General features: G+C 44.9%; 1 protein-coding gene across 2 annotated transcripts in view; it reads right to left on the bottom strand.

Annotated features, from left to right (window-relative positions):
- The window catches only part of TSPAN12 (tetraspanin 12), an 80,387-nt gene extending 63,197 nt beyond the window's left edge, over window positions 1-17,190 (bottom strand). The window contains exons 1-2 of one of the 2 annotated variants that reach the window (XM_035126862.3): window positions 16,933-17,190; window positions 15,600-15,754 (exon numbers count right to left, since the gene is read on the bottom strand). In XM_035126862.3, the coding sequence (XP_034982753.1) occupies window positions 15,600-15,665 (66 nt within the window). In that variant the 5' untranslated portion in view covers window positions 15,666-15,754; window positions 16,933-17,190. Of the gene's footprint in view, window positions 1-15,599; window positions 15,755-16,928 lie in introns of both variants that reach the window. The other variant, XM_035126863.3, reaches the window with a different exon arrangement.
- Window positions 17,191-25,898: the final 8,708 nt, after the last annotated feature.

Here is a 25,898-nt window from a genome sequence, read left to right as displayed (position 1 = left end):
TTACAAACAGAGGAAAACTCCTCCTGCACAACAGGGAATCCCCAATAATAGGAAGAATATTTCCCGTCATAAAAGAGAACAGGAAGTCCCTGCGCATGCTGGACTTCTGCCCACATCCCTCCAGTGCAATCCAGCAAAGAGTTTGAAATCCATTCGTCCTATGCTCCAAACTAATTTACAAATTCGGCAAATTACATTTCGGAATCTTCCTGGAGGTGTGCCGTTTTAAACTGGAGCATAAGGAATTACCTTTTATTTTAAAAAGTCGCTCACTGCACAAAAACTACACTCCGCACACAGAAACCTAGTGCATAAGGAAGTGGGCTAAAGTAGAAACATTCGCACCTGGTGCACTATCAAGAGATTCGTTTTGTTCTTTTTAGAATGTAAACCCGCAGCTGCAATCTGCTGCAATATAGTGGCAATATAGTGCAAGGAAAAAAAATTATACCCTGTGATTTTGCTGGACATCTCACTCATGTATAATTACCATTAAATTGGGGAGACCAAAGAGTGCTTTTTAAAAAATTAAAAAATATTGATACTTACTCAAAGATATACAAAAATATCTACCCATTATCTTTTTATAATATACTGAGATAAAACAACTACTTAGTCTTATAGGAGAACAAAGTCAGAAGGGAGAAAAAACAGAGAAACCAAAGAAACAGAAAGTAAGAAAAAAGGAATAGAAAGAAGAACACAGCTAAGTGCTTAAGAGGCACACATTTTCCTGGGAGTAAACCCCACTGAACGCAACAGGACTTATTTCTTAGTTGCCATGTGCAGGATTGCACCATTCCATTTACATTGGTGAGGCACACCTAGCTTTCTGTGCCAGCCGCCCACAATCAACTGCATGAGAATAGAAAGTGGATGCAGAGCTATTGAAAATGGAAGTTATTCCTTGCTTGCGTGAGCTTTCCTTTCACAGCCAACAATGGGCACTCTGTATCCTGACAACCTCCGGACAGTGGGCATTATGTGGAACCAAGTTTTACTAAAACCAGTGAACTTATTTCTATGTAATGTGTTGATAGTCAGCATTTATATTTAACTGCATCTGTAAGCCTGCTTAATGGGGTGTAGGTGGCCCTATCTTTCCCTGGAATGTGCCCATTACACAAATCACATTAATTTCTATGAAACTTATTTAAGTGTAACCTTGCTATGAGCTTCCAGAAAAAAATTCAGGGAACTTGAAGCAAGCTTTACTGAAATAAATGGGATTTACATTCCAGCAAAGTGTATTAGATCAAGGTGATAGTCTAAGCCAGGTAATCAAACCATAGTGACGTTTCTGAGAGAGCACGGAAGACCATTAAAAAAAAAAAACAGCATCATGTGCGACTTAAAATGCCAATATATCAATAATGTTAAGATCCAAAAATTATCTGTAGGTATCAGCAACAGTAACCAATTCAACACTTTCTGCTTGTTACAGTCGACTGGCCAAATCACTTCTGGCTTCATTTTAAACCATCAGAATGTTATATAGCCATCACCATGAAATTGCTACTTTTACATTTTTTGCTTGATACGCCAGCCTCCGTGATTGCCTTGAAAATAAGCGATGAAGCCACACAGACCAGCATTACGTTTTCAAGCTACATTTGCTCAGTTTAAATCAGATACTTGCTTAATTGTATTTATTGGGGGGGCACCACTAAAAAACCCCAAAACTAGCAGATGCTTTAAAACGTTGGTGCTTTAATGGAGACATTTTTTTAAAAAATGTTGTAGCCTAAATGAAAAACATATAAAATATATATTGCTCACCGTGACACTGGAGCAAACTTCAGGCTACAGTTTCATCAGTTTGTTTGTTTGTTGTTTGTTGTTTGTTTTTGCTTGCTTGCTTGCTCTTATATCCTGCATGTTGTTCCTAAGGAATCTACCATCCAGACACTGAGCAGATCTAGGTTTTGTGAATTGCTAGCCTTACATGTGACCTCAGACTATACCCTGGGACCCAGGATATTTTTGCACACACATTTTCACATTGCACTCTAGCAGGCAAAATGCCTTAGCAGCAAGATAAGGCAAAAGTGAATGGCACTAACTACTAAACAACAACTTCAATTCACAGCGATCCCTCCATGCCAATAACCAAACCACCAACAAGTGTGCTGTTTTGCCTTAGCTAGCCAGCTTGTCTGGGGTCACCAAGACAGATAACCAGCTTACCACTTAGTAATGCTTTCTGACACCTATATTACTGCAAACCTGGTACAAACTAGGAATGAAGTGGGAAGCTGGTTCCATTTAAATTTTAGCTCACATGAAACAGGAAACCATGGTTTCTGCTAAAATACTATACTGAGTTTCAGGTTCTCACATATACAGACAGGTCCCTTCTCAGCTTTCACCCTTATGAAGCTGTTATGTACTATGCTTGGATCCTAGAACAATAGGCAAGTAGGATCCCAGAATGCAACAACTGATTGGCCTGCAGGAAAAGACCAATCAGGCCCCAGGAGGGAAGCAGAATCAGCCAATCAGACAGGACGCATTGTGTAAATAATGTATATAAAAGACTGAGGTTTATTTCATTTATTTCACTGTTTTCCAAGCTATAATAAAGAGCATGAAGTCACTAGAGGACTCTGAGTATATTTCAGAAGCAGAGCATTCCATTTTAAACTACCCATGGAGCCCTGTGGTGTCTAAAACTTGGGACAATATGGTTTGTTTAAAGCCGGCGTGCTCTGGTCCATGGGGTCATAAAGAGTCAGACACGACTAAACAACTAAACAACAAAAATGGTTTGTCAACTAGCCAGGATCTGAAACCATAGTTTAACCCAGCTTGATCTCACCAACTATAATTCAAGCAAACCAAAGTTCCCGTTTAGACATCACAGGGAACTCTGGTTAGCAGAAATGTTCCATCACCCTAGGATAAGAGGACAGGAGAGGGGATTAATATAGTGGTGGTTTTGCCAGGTTTTCCACTACACCTGAACCAAACCTAAGTGTCAGAAAGTGAAGTCTGATACAGAAGGCTTCTCCATCAGAAGACATCAAGGGCTAAGTCCGGAAATTGTGTTTCTTTATCTCATGTTGTACAAAATGCTACGGTTTTCGCAGGAAAGCGGTAGGGAGCTACCCAAAGGAGTGGTGGGTTTTTCAAACTTCTATAGAGGTCATGTCTGGCTCGGAATCTTTATTCCCAGTGGAACTATCTATTCAAATTAAGCCAGACTTGGCTCAAGCAGGAGTTACGCATGCTGTCGATTGTGTTGATATTTCCGAACTCTCCAAATCCTGCGTAATTCTTCGGGCTGATTTTGGATATGAAACAGCCTGATGCTGCTCCTCAGCAATAGTATGTCACTGGCAAATTTAACATGTTATACTGCAGAAGTTACAGTCACAAATGCACAGGGGTTATAAGGACTGAAGCCTGCCAAATGGTAGCAGCTTCGCATTTGAACATCTGCTTCATTTGCAGGCGGCTGCAAAGCAATCTGGTTTTGTATGTGATGCTGCAGAACACAACCAGAAGGTGGAAGCTGTTGCTCACCCAATTATTTTTTTAAAAATGTCCAGATGCACACAGGATTCAGGGACAATGCCTCCTTCAAATTTCAACAGAACGAGACACTCAATATTTCATTTATTTAAGTTACAGGTAGGTAGCCGTGTTGGTCTGACGTACTGGTAGTAAAACAATATATATATATATATATTTCCCTTCCAGTAGCACCTTAGAGACCAACTAAGTTTGTCATAGGTATGAGCTTTCGTGTGCATCTGAAGAAGTGTGCATGCACACGAAAGCTCATACCAGTGACAAACTTAGTTGGTCTCTAAGGTGCTACTGGAAGGAGGGGGGATTATTTGTTTCATTTATTTACCTAGCTTTTCAAGGCAAAGAAGGGGCTAGATTTTTATATTTTGCCTCCAATGACAGTAATCTTGCAGCGTTTGTCTGTACCCAGTTCCAGTCTAATTTTAGGTTGGTCAATTTCTCCTGGATAACACCATCTCATAAAGCACGTCCAAAGAACATTACTTGCCCCTCGAGCTCTAAAAGTAAATTTAAAGGATCCCTTTGATGTACCAAGGCACGGCCTCTTCTCTGACCTCTCTCAATGCCCTCACATGCTAACCAGTCCTCCCTCTTCTGTCGTTTTTACCTCAGTGCCAAGCTTTTAAAGTATGAAGCTCTTTTATTTTATTAAGCTATTTATAAACTGCCCTTCGTCAAAAGGTAGCAGGGTGGTGACTGGCCAAACAACAATAAAATGCCATCAAAAGGGCAGTAACCGCACAGTAGGACAATGTAGGCAGCTTAAAATCTGCTCTGGAGGGTAGGACTCGAACCAATGGCTTAAAGTTACAAGAAAGGAGATTCCGACTAAAGGTTTGGAAAAAAAACTCTCTGACAGTAAGTGCTGTTCGGCAGTGGAACAGACTCAAATCAAATCAAATACTTTATTACGGCCATAGGCCCATATTTAGATACCAACACAGAATAATATACACCATACAGCAGAATAAAATAGGACAAAATAAAATAAAATAAATTGAATTAATTCCATCCATATAAATCCTATCCCTACATTATAAATTTCATTTACAAGGTAGGAACAACATAACACTTAGGTTATCAGGTCACCACTATAAATCAAACACTTGAATGATCAATAATCATAAAGTAACCCATTTTTTCCTCTTATAGGATAAAACTGCATCAAGTATCTGGCTACAAGGAGTGATCTGCTTGGATCATGTGGAACAGACTCCCACAGAAGGTGGACTCTCCTTCCTTGGAGGTTTTTAAACAAGAGGTTGGATGGCCATCTGTTTTGGATGCTGAGATCCCTGCATTGCGGGGGGTTGGACTAGATGACCCGTGGGTCCCTTCCAACTCTTCTATGATTCTATACCCAGGCAAACAGAAAAGGTTTGACCCAGAAGATAGTGTCACGGCTTCTGAAATGCTGGTTACTGGTGAATTATTGCAGAATCTGCTTCATTGCTCAAATGACAAGTTCTGGGATAGGCTAACTCCCATTTAAATTTTCTCCTGAAAGAGTGCTTGCCCGTTTTCCAGGGCAAATGCCATTAAATAATGCTAAGCCTTTTCCTGAAAGGATGACGGTCCTTCCCTCCAGGAAAGACAGAACATCCTCCGAAGAAAACAAAAACACTAGTTCAGCTATAGGGCCCATCCTGTCTCCAATACCAGGCAGTTCCGAACGCTGGAATTTACAACCGCAAAAATCATTACAGAACTCCATTCACTCCTACCTTTGGACAGACTAGGATATTACAGGACATCCTGAGCTTGACATCACATGCCTTAATAAATAAAATACCGTGTAACAAATAAAATACTGGGTGGGGGTTACTGTTTTTGTTTGCTGTTATGTTATGCATTTTTGAGTTATTATATTGTACATCGCCCTGTGATTCTCAGATGAAGGCACATAAATTCAATTTAAAAAATTAATAAATAAAGTTAACCATCTTGGATAATCTACTGTTATTTCTGTCCTCCACAAATCCATCTAGTAGTTATTAAGTCCACATATACCAAACCTTCCAAATGTCCCTATTTTCCAGGGACGGTCCCAGATTTACAAAAGCCACCCCGGTTTCTGATTTGATCCCGGAATGTCCCGCTTTTCCTTAGGACATCCCTATTTTCATCAGAGAAATTTTGGAGGGTATGGAATTATGTCACCCAAACCCAAGCCCCGGGGGGGGGGGGGCTATACAACCCTTAGAATACATCTGAAGGCAGCCTTGTATAGTGAAATGTTTAATGTTTTATTATGTTTTTATATATATTTTGGAAGCCGCCTGGAGCGGTGCGGGAGCCCAGTCAGATGGGTGGGGTAACAACAACAGCAACAAACAAACAAACAACAAACAACAACAAACATTATGGAATAGAACGCCCCAATTTTCATCAGAGAAATGTTGGAGGGTATGATATACCATTATATACATATGACTCAGCTCACTTTTATACCTGATTCCTGTAGCTTCCGCATTACCTGAAAGGATTTAAACCTGTTTATGTTTCCACACAGCTTCTGACTTCGTATGCATCTCTCGCAGGGATGACAAATTGCAACGTGAATACAGAGAGCCTATTTTCGGTGACTCTCTGTGTACTTCTTAAGAGAAAAAGTGCACAATGTCCACTTCAGCACCTTGAAAGTAGTTATATTAGAAAAATTGCCCCCTATGTGATTATAAATAAGGAATGGTGAAATGAAACAAGATAGAGAGTTACACCAAGGACTGATTGAGGAGAGGATCAATATCAGCAGAAAATAAAAGATGGATATTAGCTCTTGAAATCCAGAACATGGGGAGTCCCACTGAAATTAATTAATTTGGACTATATTTGGCTGTATTGTTTTTTGTTTTTGAATGTGGAAACATTTGGTTTGATTTGTTATTAATATGAATGGGTTTTTTTAATTGGAAAATGAACAAAAATTATTTACCAAAACAGAAAAAAATAAAGTTATATTTTATTAAAAATTTGAGAATCACTTGTTTTCCCTGTTGCACTAAACACTATGTATTGCAGGCTTCGGGAGATCGGAACCCAAAAGGTCTCTTCGGTGCTACTTTACTTCAAGTAATAGATAATGTACCTTAAAAGCAACTACCTTCCGAGAACCTGCTGTAACAAGTCTGTGTAAGAAGAATAAAGTCACAGGGGCCTTTTGGAAACACCAAGTTTAGGCCTGTCCAGAATAGATAGCTGTTGACGGGGAGGCATTCCTAAAAGAAGGCAAATTTCTCGCCAACAATCTTAAGTCAGAGAGAAGAGTTTGGATTTGGATTTGATATCCCGCTTTATCACTACCCAAAGGAGTCTCAAAGTGGCTAACATTCTCCTTTCCCTTCCTCCCCCACAACAAACACTCTGTGATGTGAGTGGGGCTGAGAGACTTCGTTCAAGTTTAATGTTTGTATATTTTATACTGAAGTTTTATTTTGTTTTGTAACCTGTCCTGGGATCAGGAATTGATGAAGGACAGCAGAGAAGAGGCATAAATAAATACCTATTTTCAGTATTAAATAAAATGCATACATACACACACAGCGGGACACTATAACGGGACACAACGGAGGTTGCCATGGATACTTTAGGTGCAGGGGGTTAGACTAGGCGGCCGTCAGTGTCCCTTCTGACACTACGATTTAATAATACTGTGATTCTATGAAAACCAAGTTGACACCAAATGTTAACTACGGATTAAGTACTTAGTAAGTCCTTATGTTCAACAATTGACTCATGCTGAGCTAATTCTGTTGGAATCCTTTGCACAGGAATACAGGAATCCTATATAATAAATATGCAAGTGTCTCTGCGTCCAGTCCCTGTGTCCCTGTGTCCGCGTGACTGCGCATGTGCCCCATGGACACAGGGATTGGACGCAGAGACAATATCTCGGTCGCGCGCCCAGGACACTCTCATGCGGCGCCGGAGGCTGTGCTAGCAGGCCACTCCCAGCGCCGACCTCCATGGGCGCCTAGAGGATCCCCGCCCCCGGCTTCGGCCCCGCGACAGCCATGGGCACCCCCGGAGCCACCTTCGTCACCAGCCTCCGTTGTTCTGGTGAAGGAAGGAGGCGGAGGCGGTGACGGTAACAGCAGCAGCGGGAGCAGCCCAGCCCGAGCGTGCCTCACCTTCCCTGGCCTCTGCCCATCCTGAGCTCCTCGCCCTCAGGGGTCGGCCTCCATGGGCGTCTAGAGGCTGTGGAGCAACGACGGAGGAGCCCTTGAGAGGAGCGGCGAGGCCGCGGCCTTCCCTCCCTCTCTGTGCTCGGCCGTGGGGCACGACAGGAGAGCGAGTTTGTTTACTTGCGTTCCCGGCGCGCCCCGCGGCCGAGCGCAGAGAGAGAGAGGGAAGGCTGTGGCCCCGCTGCTCTTCTCACATATCTTCTAGCGCCCGTTTTCTAAACGGGCTGAATGACACTAGTAAGCAATATTAAACCCAGCGTATTCCGTTGGAACTGCAAAAATGACAATAAAGGTCTATCCAAGAAATCCAGCGCTCCTCTCCAATACTTGTGACAAAACCAATCAATCAATCTCTGTGGGTTTGACCACTGAATTTTGTGGGGGAATATTTTCGTATTGTATATGTTATGCAACAAGTACAGTGGGTTAGCCGTTGCAGGATAGTATTATTGGTACTGTATTGCCCTTTAAGACTGACAGTCTACACCTGAGTAATCACACCTAAGTACAGTGGTACCTCGGTTTATGAACTTAATCCACTCCAGAAGCCCATTCTTAAACCAAAACAGTTCTTAAACCGAGGCACGCTTTCCCTAATGAGGCCTCCCGCCACCGGTGCCCTTCCACCATTCAGATTCTGTTCCTAGATTGAGATAAAGTACACAAACCAGGACACTACTTCCAGTTTTGCGGAGTTCGTAAACCAAATGGTTCGTAAACAGGGCTGTTCTTAAACCAAGGTACCACTGTAAAATGTAAAGGACCCCTGGACGGCTAAGTCCAGTCAAAGGCAACTATGGAGTTGCGGCACTCATCTCACTTTCAGGCCAAGGGAGCCGACGTTCATCCACAGACAGCTTTCTGGGTCATGTGGCCTGCATGACTAAACCACTTCTGGCGCAACGGAACACCTTGATGGAAGCCAGAGTGCACGGAAACACCATTTATCTTCCTGCCACAGCATTATCTACTTGCACTGGTATGCTTTTGAACTGCTAGGTTGGCAGGAGCTGGGACAGAGCAATGGGAGCTCCCTCTGTCACGGGGATTCGGACCACCAACCTTCTGATCAGCAAGCCCAAGAGGCTCAGTGATTTAGACCACAGTGCCACCCGCGTCCCTTTAAAACTGACAGTGCACACCTGAGCATAGCTGCCAAGTCTCCCATTTCTCGCGGGAAACCCCCGTATTTAAACCCATTTCCCGCTGTTATCCCGAATAAAGAAAAATCCCGTAAATCCCCCGGATTTCCTACCTGCCAGGGAGGCTCCTTCTGCGCATGTCTGGACATGCGCAGAACCCATTTTGGATGCCGCTCTGCCCATGTCTGGGCACCGGAAATCGGGCAGCGCCGGCACCGAAAGTTGCTTCTATGCATGTCCAGACATGCGTAGAAGCGACTTCCAGTGCCACGCCACTGCTGATCCCGGATTTTTCTTACCGGGGGTTGGAGGGTATGCACCTGAGTAATCACACCTAGGTAATCACTACTCAACGCTAATCAGCATCACCTTTTCTAAGTTCCAAATGTGCCCGTGAGCCTGAAAAGGTTCAGGACCCCTAACTACACACTGGAATTAAAACTATTCTGGCAAGTACACAACACGGCGACCTTTTTTCTATGTTCTACACGCCCACCTGCCAATCTTTCTGGAGATGCCGCGAAGAAATAATGCTCGAAGGCCAGTGCCTCTGAACCTCTGGAGGAGGGAAAGAAATCATCTCATTGTGCTACAGCAGCCTCAGCTGTCAGATTACAAGATGTCCTTTGGTCCACAGCAGACATGGGAGCGTAAGACAACAAATCTGTGAAAATATAAAGACTGTCCTTGCATCTTGAAGTACTCAGGCGCACTTCAATGGGAATTCCTTACTTCTAGGAAAGTGTAGTGAGGACACCAGCACCATGTCTGTTTCTTGCTCCTGGGGACCAAAGGAACTGAATCAACGCACACAAAACGTGACAGGCACGGCAGCTGAGCACACCAAGGACACACATGTCCTCCAGCCATAGTTATGAAATCTGGCAGCGGCACTTGGAAGGGAAGGTTGCTCGATGGTGACAGAAAATGACTTTGAAATAACTTGGAAGGATTCAGGCTTGGGCATCTCAAGAGTTGAAAAGTCTGTGCGACGGTTAGAGCCATCAAAGGCAGAAGTGGCGGCCAGGATTCAAGAGGAGCTTGGCCGGGAATGCCAGCCAACTCTGCACCTACGTGGGTAGACGACCCATTTTTCTTCCTGGCAACAGATCACTTGTGCCTTGTGGGATGCTTTGCCAAGACTGAGTTGCTAGCCTTTTAGGATAGCCTTGAGAAGCTGCGCACAAAGCAGAGAGCTGGGAAGCTCATGTGTGCATGCAGAACACCATACAATATGTTTTGGGATTGTTTCTTTTTTAAAAAAAAAATAAAAGATTATTCTCTAGGAACACTGTGCAGAGATCGCTCCGTATTTGAGTAGTTCTGTACATCAGTTAAACTATCATCACAAGTGCTACTCAAAAGATACACATAACTGGAACTTCTCTTGTGTTAAATCCGTAGAATCATAGAATTAAATTGGAAGGGACTTTCGAGGATCTTCTAGTCCAGGGGTGGCCAACTTCCAAGAGGCTGCGATCTACTCATAGAGTTAAAAAACTGGCAGTAATCTACCCCCTTTTGGGGGATTGAGGTCAAAGTTGTTGAGCTTTTTTTTTTTTTAGGAAGGAAAGCCCTGTTTTCTGGGGTTCACATAAAAGTTGTTGAGCTTCTTTAGGAAGGTGGAAAGCAACACTGAGCTTTTTTTTTTAGGAAGGAAAGCCCTGGTTTTGGTGGTTCAGGTCATTTTAGGGGTGCAGGGCAAAGGTGTTGAGTTTTTTTTTTAGGGAAGCCAATGTTTTTTAGCTTCTTTGGGGGGGGAGCCACTGATCTACCAGTGATCTACCACAAACATCCAGTGATCTATCGGTAGATCACGATCTACCTGTTGGACATGCCTGTCCAAGGACATTGTCAGAAGAACTGCAAGATGGTTTGTAGTACACTGGCGAAGTGTTTTGCAGTCCTTGCCATTTAAAACCAATGCAGTCGCAACCCCCCACTTCAGCAAATAACTACAGCAGCTCATTAGTGACATTAATATAGCCATTAAATAGATTGCCCCTGCTGCCCATCTTTGCACACAGTTAGAAACAAAAACCGTGGCACTTTTCAAAACCCATCTATTATTTAATTAAGCTTCCTTAACATTTTTTTTTGCAATCAGTCTGGAGGAAAGATATTTTTTACAACAGTGAATTTATTTTATTTATTAACCTCATTTAGGTCTTGATTCTCCAAAAGACTGCACGTAGAGCAATAAAACGACCATTCGTTCCAGTGTAATAAGGAGAAGAAACTAAAGAAGGGAATATCGAAAGCGGTGCAATCTAGGGCCTGAGTCACTTGTAACACTGAGACAAATCATGGCTTAGTCGCTTCATGTGGTTGTTTCTGATCATCCTCTGATCTTGCTGCTGCTGCTGCTGCTGCACTGGTGGGAACCAAACCATAGTTCAATATAGTGTTGCACCCAAACCCCAGTTCATGGTCTATCTCCCCCAAACAAACCATGAGTGGTAAGTCATGGAATAAATCTTAGCTAAGCCTGTGTTTTGTCAGAGAGGAAGAAACCACGAGCCCGCAGTTCAGACATTATAATTACTTTTTTCCCACTTCTATACCACTTTATATTTTTAAGAAAAAAAAAATTCAAAGCGATACACCACAAAGCCAAACCATGGCTTAGCTCAGAGCATAGTCTCGGCAGCAACATCAGAGGGGGAGCAAAGCGACAGTACTGACTTCTCACTGAGAGGCAACACACACATTTCTTCAAAACTAAGCCATGGTTTGGATTCAAATTACATGCAAACCGAGTCTAAAAATCATCCCTAAACAGCTTCGGCCCAGTATACCTGAAGGAGCGTCTCCACCCCCATCGTTCAGTCTGGACACTGAAGTCCAGCTCCAATGACCTTCTGGCGGTTCCCTCACTGTGAGGTTACAGGGAACCAGGCAGAGGGCCTTCTTGGTAGTGGTGCCTGACCCTCCCACCAGATGTCAAGGAAATAAACAACTATCTGACTTTTAGAAGACATCTGAAGGCAGCCCTGTTTAGGTAAGTTTTTAATGTTTGATGTTTTGACGCATTTTTAATATTCAGTTAGGAGCCTCCCAGAGTGGCTGGAGAAACCCAGCCAGATGGGCGGAGCAAAAATAATAAATTATTTTATTATTATTATTATTATTATTATTATTATTATTATTATTATTATTTACCCGGCACCTCAACACCAGCTGTGGAGGTATTTAAGTGGCAGGACGTAGAAAAGACCCTCTCTGAAGCCCACAAGCTGCTCACCTCAAAAGGTAACAGACTTACAATGCAGATTTAAGCAAATGGGAAGTTTGCAAGGGAGGCCATGATCTTTCAGATCCCCCCATTTGGAGTTTATAGCTCAAAGCAGCATTCCGTTTCGTCCCTGAGAACATACCAGAAGCCAGTATAGACTTTGCAAGATCAGTACAATTATTTTCAATGCAGGACTACCCTCTTCGCAATCTTACCACGGCATATGGGACCAGTGCTATTCCCAAGAAGCCTCAACACACTGCAGTAATCTAATTCTAACCTTACCATGAAAAGGGCATGGATTAAGTGAGGCAAGATCACATCTGATATAAGAAGATGGAACACCAAAGTAGGAAAAAGGTATTTGAAACTCTGGCTGTTGCTTGGGCCTCCAAAGATAAGGTAGGCTCTCATTTACTGAAGACTGGAAACTCCTTACAGACTTTTTGCATGAAAAAGGAAATGAACTTATGATACCTGGGTTTGAGGATTGAAGAAAAGATTGGTTTATAGAAATTAGATGAAGAATCAGAAGTTCTCCTTTTCTCTTTTTGGTTTGTGTTGTTATTTAGGTTAGGTGGCAGAAAGGTGAGGAGGAATTAAAGAACCTTTTAATGAGGGTGAAAGAGGAGAGCACAAAATATGGTCTGAAGCTCAACATTTAAAAAACGAAGATCATGGCCACTGGTCCCATCACCTCCTGGCAAATAGAAGGGGAAGAAATGGAGGCAGTGAGAGATTTTACTTTCTTGGGCTCCTTGATCACTGCAGGTGGTGACAGCAGTCACGAAATTAAAAGACGCCTGCTTCTTGGGAGAAAAGCAATGACAAACCTAGACAGCATCTTAAAAAGAACATCACCTTGCCAACAAAGGTCCGTATACTTAAAGCTATGGTTTTCCCAGTATTGATGTATGGAAGTGAGAGCTGGACCATAAAGAAGGCTGATCGCCGAAGAATTGATGCTTTTGAATTATGGTGCTGGAGGAGACTCTTGAGAGTCCCATGGACTGCAAGAAGATCAAACCTATCAATTCTAAAGGAAATCAGCCCCAAGTGCTCACTGGAAGGACAGATCCTGAAGCTGAGGCTCCAATACTTTGGCCACCTCATGAGAAGAGAAGAATCCTTGGAAAAGACCCTGATGTTGGGAAAGATTGAGGGCACTAGGAGAAGGGGACGACAGAGGACAAGATGGTTGGACAGTGTTCTCGAAGCTACCAACATGAGTTTGACCAAACTGCGGGAGGCAGTGGAAGACAGGAGTGCCTGGCGTGCTCTGGTCCATGGGGTCACGACTAAATGACTAAACAACAACAATTTTTATCTCTGATAAAAAAAGATACTGGAAATTTGACAAAATAACATTTGTATTCTGTTTCAAACTTTAATAAAATCTGTTCAAATAACCCGAATCTGAAAGCACATTTTAGCTGCCAACCTAATCCCTCAGGTCAAAGTACAGTTCCCAAGATTATTTGGGACTGTTTAAAATGACATGATACTCTTTAAAGCAGGGGTTGGCAAAGTTTTTTGGCTTGGGCCAGTTCACGGTCCCACAGACGCTGCAGTGGGCCGGAGTGTGTGTGTGCACGCATGCGCAAACGCTATTTCCAGCGCTCCTTCCGGTGCGGAGGAGGCGTGCACAGCTTCCCTTTGGCTGCAGGAGCTTCCTGCAGCCAATGGGAAGCTGGCCAGCATCACAGAAGGTAGTCCCAGATCTGCTCCGTGCCAACCAAGCAGGCGGCGGGAGTCCCTGAGTGGGCGGTGGGGGTCCATGGTCCGGTTAAATGACCCCCATGGGCCGCTTGCAGCCCACAGGCCTTAGGTTGCCGACCCCTGCTATACAGGTATACTGCAGATAGGACCTAGGAAACAAATCTTGGAGGGGTTATATAAAGAGGAACAAACTTGATTCTGAGTGGCTTGGATTAACCGGCCCGGAGTGGGGGAAATTGCGGTGGATGGATAAAACAACCAAAACATAGCATGACGCGAGGCAAGCACCTGAACTTCGCAAGACCAGATCTGGGTGACAACAGGTAAGACGTCAATGCAGCTTTATCAACCCATTATACAGAATAATTAGTAGTTGGTGTGCTAATGAAGAAGTACTCTGTTTTAACACACAACACTAAAAATCATTTTAGAAAAAGCATCAAATCTGAATGCAAAGCCTATGTCAGCCCCAAGGATAGTGCCAGGCAGGTTTGAAGGGGGCACCAGCAACATGTAATCTGGTGGTTTCATCCTAAATTGGTGCCCCTTCCCCCCCCCCATAATTTTAATTGTTTTCATATAAATACAAGAACAACATCGAACTACAGTTACTTGCCCAGTGGTACATTCTCAGTTTCTTATGGAGTACACAGTACACAAGTAATATGTTTATTTATGCATTCTCAATTTAATATCCTCTCCGCAGAGATTATTGTGTTGGGGAAGCCAATCTTGGCCATGGATTTACAAGGGCAGCAGCCACCTAGAGGAGGGAGCTCAAAGCAGGTACCAGCACCTGTGGGCCCCTGTCAGGATTCTAGGTGCCTAGCAGCTGCCTAAAGGTGCGAATGCCACACCCTGTAGGCCAGATTCTATTTGCATAAAATCAGTTGTGTTACTAGGAAAACATAGCGATGGAAAACCTACATGCACCTTCTAATATATGCATCCACCCTTAAGAACACATTTGACCATGATGTCAGGCTGTCAGGCTTTTGGAGCCCAGTTCCACTTTTCCTCAAATGAATGAGCAGTCCCTGTCTAAGGGTAGGGATCCTGCAGCCATCCAGATGTTGAACTACAACTCTCATGATCCTTGACCATTGGTCATGCTGGCCAGGACCAATGTAAGTTGAGGAGGGCCACAGGTTCCCTATTCCTGCTCTTTAACAAAAAAAATCATTATGGCTAGGTCGGCAGAGCCTTTTCAGGGGTGGCCCCACACACATCTTTGGAACCCCTTTCCCAAGGAAATTTGCAGGCTGTGTCGCTACAGGTTTTTAAGACAACTCTGAAGCCTTTATTCTAGTCTGCATTTGGCTAACAGGCAGTATAAAAAAAAGAAGCGTTAGCTGCTCCCAATTCTAATTTAAATGGTGGTTATTAGTTTGTTTTTGTGGGGGATTCTAATCTGTAAACTGCCTCGCCCCTAAAAGGTAGGTTATAAATTCTTTGAATAGAATGCAATTTGTTGATGAGCAATACGGCTCACTGGAAATAGGAAGGAGGGCATGAAAATGCCCTGCAAGAGCAGATTCGCAGACTTTCCTCTTGACAACAAACTTTTCAGATGCAAGACAAAACCTAACATTACTTCCATGGCTATCCCACCGACTTCATTTATTAATCTTTCCTTAATGCACAGGGCCGAGGTGCTATACATAAGGGAAACTTTTTTACCCTTGAAGGAAAAAACAGAGGAGTAAGCCCAGTGAACTAATTGCCCTTTGGGGGCAATATCTGGAAATGCTGGACTCTATCATCTGAGCAGCAGGAGGAACTCACCCAGAAAAGCAGGTTTAGGGCGTACAGCAGGCACCGCAAACACTTCACCGAGTCTTCTCTGGTCATTGTGAGCGCCTCTCCGCAGAAAGCCCCATCCTCAGACTCGCTACATCCTCTTATGAACAGGCACCTCTGACACAGAAAATTTCAGCAATCTTCAAAAAAAAAAAAAGAAAAGAGGGAGGGGGGATGGAGGGAGAAAGGGAGGGGCAGGAAGAGAGGAAGGAAAAGGAAAATCATTTCACTGATGACAATATAAGGAGAAAGCAAGCCAGGGGCAGGACGGAGATGGAAAGTTTGCAAACTTTGCAAACTTTTTTTTTTTTTTTGCTGCTGGCTGTAGACATTTCAACTGAAGTGTCATTTGAGCGTCAGAGGGGACAGAGAGGGGGAGAGGAGCAGCAGCAGGCGCTGGCTTTTTGCACTGCCCCCATGCAAAACTTCCTGGGACTGGGAGGGGAGGTCTCCTTTCGACCTTGGCCTCCATTCACACGACGCACGCGGGGTGGCACCCTTCTGAAACCCCCTTGTTTACTGAAGCCACGAGGGCGCGCGCTCTCTCTTTCTCTCCCCACACGCACCCCCATCCCGGAATCATTGCTCCGGTTAAGAGCTTTGGCGGGGTGGGAAGCCGTTTCTCCTTTCATTACTCATTAACCACCTCGATGGCGGACCGACGGCAGGGCGCAAGAAAGGAGACCTCCTCAACTCACAGCAGTGGAGTTCAGGATCGGAGAAGGGGGGCGCGTTCTTGGAGAGCGCAGACCCTTCCCTCTTTGAGCCCGCCTCTTCAAAAAAATAATTAAAAATCATTTATTTGTTTTTTTGCACATAGAAACACCGTTCCCTGTTTTAGGATTCAGGGTAGACGATTGCTTCTGCCCTGGAACTGCTGCTGGGGTGACAGGGCGAGGATGTCAGAGTGGGGTACAGGGGTGCCAACTTGAATAAAATATTGGGGGGCCCAGGAAAGCCCCGCCGCGCATTATCGATCACAAGACAGGGGGGGCGCACAATTTGAATGCCCGTCACCTTTGTGGAGGCCCTGAAATATTTTAGGGGAGTGGGTTGCGACAAGAGAAACGGGCGATCGAGCCATGACAGGGAAGCCTGGCGAAGGATCCGGCTGGAGCAAGGCGCAGGGAGCAGCCACCGGGTTCCTCCTCCGACTCCCACCCTCCCGATCCCATGCCATGCCCTGAACTCCTTCCCGGGACAAGCAACTATGTGCGTGGATTCCAGCTGCCCCTGCTGCTGCCCAACCTGCCCAAGGATCGCGGGGCAACGCTGGGAGTTGCGCCGGGGCGGAGGAGAAGTTCGTGAACTTACTTACCACGCTCGCCGCGTGGGTTGCAGCTCCGCGATGATCCCGACGGGGCTGATCCAAGGTGCAAAAAGGAGAAAGAGAAAGTGCTCTGTTCTGAAGCAGCCGAGCCGGCTCCTCTCCAAACCCCGCCAGGTAAAGGAAGGCTGCTTAGGCAATAACTCTCGCCCAATCGCTTGGGCTCCCACCTCCTTTCCCGTCGGTGGCTCCACGAGAGGCAGCCGCCAGCTGCACAAGTACTTGCCACGCATGCTCGGCAGGAACACCAAGACCGGGCTTCTGTCGGGTCTTAGAGTCCACGGTTGCCCCGCCGGCTCCTCGGGCGAGGAGAGCGGCATCCCTGGTGATCTGGGCGCGATGCGGTGCCATATTTCTTAGGAAAACCGCCCAAATTGTTGAGATTCTTTTAGGGAGACCCCAAAATTGTTGAACTTTTTTTTTAAAAAAAGCAAACCACCAAAATTGATTACGTTTGCATGGGATTTAGATGAAGAGAGGCCCTAGGCTGCTCCACTTGTGATGTCCCTCCCCACCCTCACAACTAGAAGAAAATGGAAGCCTATTATAAACAAAATTGAGTGAAGCCTAGGATGATGACGATGGGTATTTAAAATTTTGCAATCCATAATTTCTTCTCTAAAGGGCATAAGATATTATTGCTAAATACCATGGTGGTTTTTTAAAATGCATAAAATTAACACTGAAAAACTTTTGCAATAACTGAACTTCGTAAACCTGCGGCTTGGGCAGGCCGGGGATTGACAAGACTTCTGACCCTCACCTAAATCTCATAGCTCTCCTGACGAGTGCTTTGGTCTGCAGCCACAGTATGGAAATAAAGGATGAGATTGCCCACCAGATACCAGGCACTCTACTATTCAAATTAGGCCCCAGTCTTTTTGTTACAATCCCCTTCTCAATTAAGTAATCAATTGCAATCTAGAATTTAAATTCTCAAAACTTTCTCATTTGTTAATTCGAGCAAGTAAACTACTGTTCTCACTTCATTACAAACAGTATTCGACCTACAGGTAGGTAGCCGTGTTGGTCTGAGTAGAAGCAAAATAAAAATAAAAATTCTTCAGTAGCACCTTAAAGACCAACCAAGCTTCCACTTCGGCACGAGCCCTCGTGTGTATCTAAGGAAGTGTGCATGCACACAAGTGCTCGTACCGAAGTGGAAGCTTGGTTGGTCTTTAAGGTGCTACTGAAGAAAATTTTAGTATTCTACCTGCAACACATTTTCAATTAACCCACTAGAAGGATTACTGTTAATAGCACCAGTTTTCCTATAACTTGGTATTGCTGGATAGTTTTGATGAACTGCAAAGCATTTTTAGTTTGCTTTCTGTTGCCACCCTGGAACTTTATTTATTAGTGCCACTTTGTTTTGTACAATTCCTTGCAAATGAAGGAAAACAACTTTTCTGCTTGTATATCTTGATAATATAATTTTGGTTACTGAGTATAAACAAGATTGTACAAAAACAAGGTTGGGCGCAGGCCTGGCCAGGACACAGGCATCCTGACTGTGACAAAGGTGACCTGCGTGCTTGCTTGCTTACTTGCTTGATTAACAGCTGTTGGGAACTTCAAGATCCCTGATCTCCCTTCTTATGGTCTTTGTACTGGACCTGGAGACTCCAATAGAGAGCATTCCATGTCAAGGGCATGTGGGCACCCTATCAAATGACAGGACAGGAGCTGCACGGAGCAGGGCCTTTTCACTGGTGGTGCCCATTGTATGCCTCACTCTTCCCAGACCTGCTCTCTTTTGGCCTGTATTTTGGAGCTTTATAATTTAGGAAGACTTTGGAAGAACTGCTGAATGGTGGGAGGCAAATATATAAGCCAGCTAATGGGTGAATGTCTGTGGAGAATTTTCTGTCCTGTTGGGATGCCTTCTGCTTCCACTTTCTCTCTGCTTATATATTCATCAATAAAGCAATTGTCACTGCAGACACCTTAAGTTTCCTACATACCTTGCATGCAAATACTAATTGATGCATGACGCATGCATATACTACTCAGTGCAAATATGATGCAGATTCAGGCCCATTCCCCGCCTTGTACTGCGTGCGTCATCAGCGATAAGATTTTATTATGCTTATTCTAAAAGAGTTGATAATGCGGTAAAGCTTTATATTCATTTTGTGTCTTCTCACATCAACAAAGCTATAATAACTAGAACACAGGGGATCAAGCTTCCTTTGGCTTTCTCCATCTATTTTATCATTCTTATTATTTGTTAAATTTCTATACCACTCTTCATCATAGGACCACAGGGTGGTTTATACATAAAACCACAAAAACACATAACATAATAGCAAACAAAATAATACCCCCCCACACACACACACACAGTTTAAAAGGCCATTGGTTGTTTAATTATGCTGGAGAAGAGGAACATTTTTGTCTGGTGCCTAAAGATATGTAATGAAGGTGGCAGGCGAACCTCCCTGGGGAGAGCATTCCAAAAATGGAGCCACCACAAAAAAGGCCCGTTCTTGTGTTGCCACCCTCTGGACCTCTTATGGAGGGGCTGGGGCACAGAAGGAAGGGCTCAGGTGATGATTGAAGGGTCAGGGTCGGTTCATATGGGGAGAGGCGAACCATGAGGTATTACAACCCAGAGCTGTATAAGGCTTTATAGTTCAAAGACTACATAGCTTTTAGAAGACACCTGAAGACAGCCATGTATGAGGAAGCGTTTAATGTTTGGGGTCTTTATTATATTTTTATATGAGTTGGAAACCACCCAGAGTAGCTGGGCCGACCCAACCAGATGGGCAAGGTATAAATAAAATAAAATAATAACGATGATGATGATGATTAAACCAGTACTTTGAGTTGGGCCCGGAACCTAATTGGCAGCCAGTACAGTTGGGCCACATATGCTTAAACCGTCCTGCTCTGGTATTTCCCGGAAAGGGATCTTTTTGAAACCCCCTTGATGGCATTGAAATCCTGCATTTGATTTTGTAGATGTTTTTTTTAAGCAGAGTCATGAGCATTTAAACATTAATGTTGAATATCCTGAAGCTTTGGATACACATACACAGTGCAATCCTATATATTTCCTATACATACTATACTATATATAATCCGGTCGACAGTTCGAATCCCTGCGACGGGGTGAGCTCCCATTGCTCTGTCCCAGCTCCTGCCAACCTAGCAGTTTGAAAGCACGCCAGTGCAAGTAGATAAATAGGTACGGCTGCGGCGGGAAGGTAAACGGCGTTTCCGTGCGTTCTGGCACTTGTCACAGTGTCCCGCTGGGCCAGAAGCAGTTTAGTCATGCTGGCCACATGACCTGGAAAGCTGTCTGTGGACAAACGCCAGCTCCCTCAGCCTGAAAGCAAGATGAGCGCAGCAACCCCAAAGTCGCCTTTGACTGGACTTAGACATCCAGGGGTCCTTTGCGTTTTACCGTTTACATCTACTCAGAAGCGAGCCCCACTGAGTGTGTACATAGCCTCAGTCTAAAAGAGGTGACAATGCGCTTTGTGATCGTTCTATTATTTCTCTCTCATTTAAGTGATAGATTGTGCAGCATGCGTTAGACACAAAGCATGAGCAAGCACTTCTGGCAAGAAGGCAGCCTTGACATATGAGTGTTTGGCAGGCTCTGCAGCATTAATGAGCAGTCCCCGAGGAGTGCTTCTTTCTGCTGGACTGTCAACTTTCGTGAGATTTCCATGACACCGAAAATGGAAAAGAATTAGGGAGGACATTCCCATGGAAGTTAAGCAATGTAGTGTTAACCGGAAGTGTTAGCCGTTCTGAAAATTCTGAGAGTCCTTTTCAATTATGCTCTGTTTGGAAACAAGCCGAGGAAAATAAGTACTTTTAAAAGGGGAGGGGAGGGTACCACTTATAAATGAATGAACCCTCCACAAATCTGGAGTGGCATTCTAAGGTGGTTGGGTGGCACCTTGCAGGACTCCTTCCAGCAACCTGAACCACATCAGTGATGCCAAGAAAGGGGTCAACCCAGGACCTTTTGGTTATTCTTGTGGAACTTCTATGTTGGCATGGCACTTCACAGCACAGTGGTTATAGTCCAATATGAGTATTATACGCCTCCTTCCGGCAACTCTTGCAGCCAAGCTGGTGCCAAAGGTATAGCTCTATTTTCCTTTGGACCACATCAGTGAGACTGAGAGTCATCTTGTCATTGGGGTGGCCCTGGACCTCCATACACACTGTCCAGGCTTGCTCCCCAGGGAGGTCACTTTAGTGCTGCTAACCCAGAGGCAAACTCCATTGTCTCTCGGGACAGATGGATGCCAACAACAGCTTTAAAATTATTTTGAAACAATTTAAAATCAAAGTGCAGTGGTACCTCTACTTACGAATTTAATGCGTTCTGAACGCACATTCGTAAGTCGAATCCCATAGGAATGCATTGGGAGAAAAAATGCATAAGTAGAAGCAACCCTATCTAAAAATTCGTAAGTATAAAAAAATCCTATCTAAATCGCATCCAAGATGGCGGACGGAGCTCTATTCGTAAGTAGAAACATTCGTAAGTAGAGTTATTCGTAAGTAGAGGTAGCACTGTGATTGTAATGAGAAAATAGAATGTGTGCCGACATTTACTTGTGTTTATTATATTTGCTGCAGGGACAGCTCTAAATATTTCTGCTCGGTCTTGGGACCCAACTCGTGAATGCTTGAGGTCAGGAAACTCCCCATGGAACAAGCATGGGGTTAACTGGGAATCTGGATCCCAGATAGAAGAAGCAGAGAAGAGTTAGTCTATGGCTCACACACAGGAGGAGGAGGAGGAGGAGGAGGAGGAGGAGGAGGAGGAGGAGGAGGAGGTAGTAAAGGACCCCTGGACGGTTAAGTCCAGTCAAAGGCGACTTTGGGGTTGTGGCACTCATCTCGCTTTCAGGCTGAGGGAGCTGTCGTTTGTCCACAGACAGTTTTCCGGGTCATGTGGCCAGCATGACTAAACTGCTTCTGGCGCAACGGGACACCGTGACGGAAACCAGAGTGCACGGAAACACCATTTACCTTCCCGCTGTAGCAGTACCTATTTATCTACTTGCACTGGCGTGCTTTCGAACTGCTAGGTTGGCAGCAACTGGGACAGAGCAACGGGCGCTCACCCCGTCGTGAGGATTCGAACCACTGCCCTTCTGATCGGCAAGTCCAAGAGGCTCAGTGGTTTAGACCACAGCACCGCCCATGTCCCACACTAGGGCTGTCCAACTCCCTTCATCCCTGACCACGATGCCTGAGGCAGATGGAAGTTATAGAGCTCAACCTCGTCTGGAGTCTAACCACACATGCATTAGAGTTACTGTGAGAGTGCGAGCAGGGGGTTAGTTGCAGAGCTGAGCACCCCTGCTCAAATTGTAAGCAGAACTGAAGCGGGCGCTGTTTGCCAGGCACCTGTGCCATGCTGGTTCTGCATGTACCAGTGCTGCGAACATTTCCTGTTATTAGCTGCTTCCGTCTCCCCCTCTCTCTTTCCCGGGGCGAAGACACTTCCCTTGAGGAAGGAGCAGGGGGCAACGTGGCAGAATTACTGCATGCAATTCCACAGAGGCATCTTTTCTCACAGGGAACCAAGACTTCACTGCAAATGCCAGGATCCAGGATTCCTGGAGAGAACTGACACTCAGTTCCTGCTGCAGCCTTTCTTCCCACCAGGGATTTGGGCTTGAAGTCCTTGGTAGGAAAGGGCACTCTCTGTGAGTCTCCCACCTCTTCTGCTTCAAATTCTCTTTTCTCAATTACACTCCCCCCCCCTTTTTTTTTGCCTTGGGAAGCAGATGAGTTAGCACTTTCTTTCTTGCTCCCTGCCCTGCCTCAAGTGTAATGAATGCCTGAAGAGCCCTGGGATCTCTAGGCTGGAGTGATGTGAACAGCTGGGAGTACACATGGAACCATGCAAATTTCAATTTGGAAAACATATTTTTACTTTTGGGTTGTTTTGCCTAGGAAAACAGAACTAGCGATGGGTGGCTCGTGCCTTTTCCCTTGTATCATCACCGTCCGTTGCTCGGCAAAGAGGATTCCCTGCATTTTCATTTCTTGCTAATCTCTTATCTCTCGTCCAGGAATTTATGCCGAAGATTTCAGTATACCGAAAGCTTAAGGGAGCCTCCCTGGAGGAAACTTTGACATGGGAAAGAAAGGGAAGACCTGGAAAATGACGGTCATGGAAAAGATGCGCTTGAGCCAGATCTTTGAATGTCTGCACTTTGGCTTTTAAACCCTGTGGTCCTCTGGCCTTGCCTCTGATCACTTTAGTTCTTTTGATTGACTTGGTGCCTTTTTAAGGACAAGATTTCCCCCGAGCTGAACCATAATGAAATGATAAGCCTGCTAGGAGTATATTGTTTATCACGAGCCTTTGATCTCATTCCTGCAGCGTTTGGATGCTTTGTATAACTCTGCGGCATGCTTCACTTTAAACCGTCTCCTCAGCTTGCATCACGGTGCTATGTATAGCGTACTTGGGTTCTATCTTTACAGGATCAAAGGGGAGATGGCTGTGCTTTATAGACAAAGATAGATTTAAAGGAGTTCCTGAAGCAATTCCTGGTTAAATGGCTCTGATGAATTTCTTTGAACTCATCTCGGCACCGCCCTGCCGAACGTGTCCTAGATGTATGGAAGGCTTTGTCGAATTGGGAAAGTATGCCTGATGTGTTCTGTCACCTGGAAGCAACTTGGACTACGTAGCTCAAAAAAGGAGAGCTAAACCGAGTCAATCACTGTGATTTGTCAGTTTGAACTTCAGAACCAAACTGGAGGAATACTTTCCGTTGCATCAAGGGAGTTGTGATGAATCCCATGTAGGGAATTCAGAACCAGTGGCATGTGGACCACGGGAACTAGGCTAGTCTCCTAAATGTTCCCGTCAAATTGGAGTATTAAAGTATTAAAGCCTGGTGCCTCCTTCCCAAAGCCCAGGAAGCTTCTGCCTGGCTTAGGGAGGGAGGCACGATGCTCTGACAGGTCAAAGATTCCTTACACCACCTTCCCAAAGGCCCAACAAGCTTCTGCCAAGGCATGCAATATCGGCAACCTCAATCACCATTGCAAGATGGCATCTCTCGGCCCCAACTACAGTAACTGTTCCCCTACGAAAAATTTCACAGTACACCAATATTCGGAACCATCTGTTAGAGACCTCCTCCAGTCCTGGGACCGAATCTAGCCCCAGTATGGAATCAGCCATGAATTGCAGGCCAATCTTGCCTAGCTCAACTAAGAGCTATGATCAGTGAGTTGGGAAGATCAATGGGGCAGAAGCCATGAAAAACTGTTTGCAATCGATCCATTGGGTGCCTAGCTGGGTTGCACTGCTGTGCCCAGAGTATTCTGTACAAAGAAGTAATTTCGGAATGGCAAGGAGAGCTTGCTGTTTAACTGCTATGACGGAAAATTTGCAGTGCAGGAACCAGGGGGAGCGTGTCCTGTTTCGCCACTTGAGCCAAACGGGTAGTGCTGCCCTGCTCTGCTGCGCCGCTGCCAGACCGCTCACCTGCACCGGCATGACTATTTCAGCTGGTAGAGCACAAGACTTTTAATCTCAGGGTCCTGGATTCGAAACCCATGTTGGGCAAAAGATGACTGCCTTGCCGGGGGTTGAACTATATGACCCTCATGGTTGTCCCTTCCTGTGTTCTGTGGTCCTACGGTTTTATGACAGTGCACTGCTGGCACCAGCAGAGAAGCAACTCTGGCATCCGTATCAATTCCCGGTGAGATCTCGCTGGAAATTTTACAAGATCTTCAGTGTGCCTTGACATTCCAGTGAGATCTCACTGGAAATCAACACTGGGGCCTACACAGCTTTTCCACTAATGATGGAAAAGGCAGGGCATGTCAGGTGATGATGGGAGTGTTGCCTCTGGGTTTCTGCCATCTGAGGTGCATCATGGGAAGGCTGGTCTTGCCAGGAACTGAAGCAAACATATTTTTCCTTGTCCTGATGGTTTTACATGGCGTTATTGCTGTGAATGTACATTCAAACATCCATGTGAATAACTAGCTGGATCCTGAAATGCAGAGCTCTTAAAAAACTGCAGCATTATCCTCCACCTACCCCAGGATCTGAATGAGCTCTGTACGTGTACATCTGTCCTGCAGTGTTCAAATTGCAGGTTACCTAAAGCATTTCTTCTTCCTTCATATACTTACCCTGGCTTTGAGATCAACATTGGAGTCCCTTCTCTGGATCTCACTGTCAAATGACACAGATATACCAGACTGCCAACTGGGATGCATAAATCTATTGGGGGAGAAGACTGTCTAGATGTTCCAGCATTTCTTTTCTTTATGCTCACATCATTTTATTGGCAGCTCAGATAGGGATAGTGCGAATCCTTAATTCTGTGCAAAGCAGTGACTTGTCATTCCACTGTGGAAGCAGTATGCCTTTGGCTGACCCTAATGTATGCATGACTCAGTGATGAATTCCAAATGTTGTTGTTGATGGTGTTTAGTCATTTAGTCGTGTCCGACTCTTCGTGACCCCATGGACCAGAGCACGCCAGGCACTCTTCCACTGCCTCCCGCAATTTGGTCAGACTCATGTTGGTAGCTTCGAGAACACTGTCCACCCATCTCGTCCTCTGTCATCCCCTTCTCCTTGTGCCCTCAATCTTTCCCAACATCAGGGCCTTTTCCAGGGAGTCTTCTCTTCTCATGAGGTGGCCAAAGTATTGGAGCCTCAGCTTCACGATCTGTCCTTCCAGTGAGCACTCAGGGCTGATTTCCTTCAGAATTGATAGGTTTGATCTTCCTGCAGTCCATGAGACTCTCAAGAGTCTCCTCCTGCACCATAATTCAAAAGCATCAATTCTTCGGCGATCAGCCTTCTTTATGGTCCAGCTCCCACTTCCATACATCACTACTGGGAAAACCATAGCTTTAACTATACGGACCTTTGTCGGCAAGGTGATGTCTCTGCTTTTTAAGATGCTGTCCAGGTTTGTCATTGCTTTTCT

This window comes from Zootoca vivipara, chromosome 9 (genome assembly GCF_965207765.1).
Source record: "Zootoca vivipara chromosome 9, rZooViv2.hap1.1, whole genome shotgun sequence".
Taxonomy (NCBI): domain Eukaryota; kingdom Metazoa; phylum Chordata; class Lepidosauria; order Squamata; family Lacertidae; genus Zootoca; species Zootoca vivipara.
Note: the sequence above shows the minus strand (reverse complement) of the source record. Positions and strands in the feature narration are given on the sequence as shown.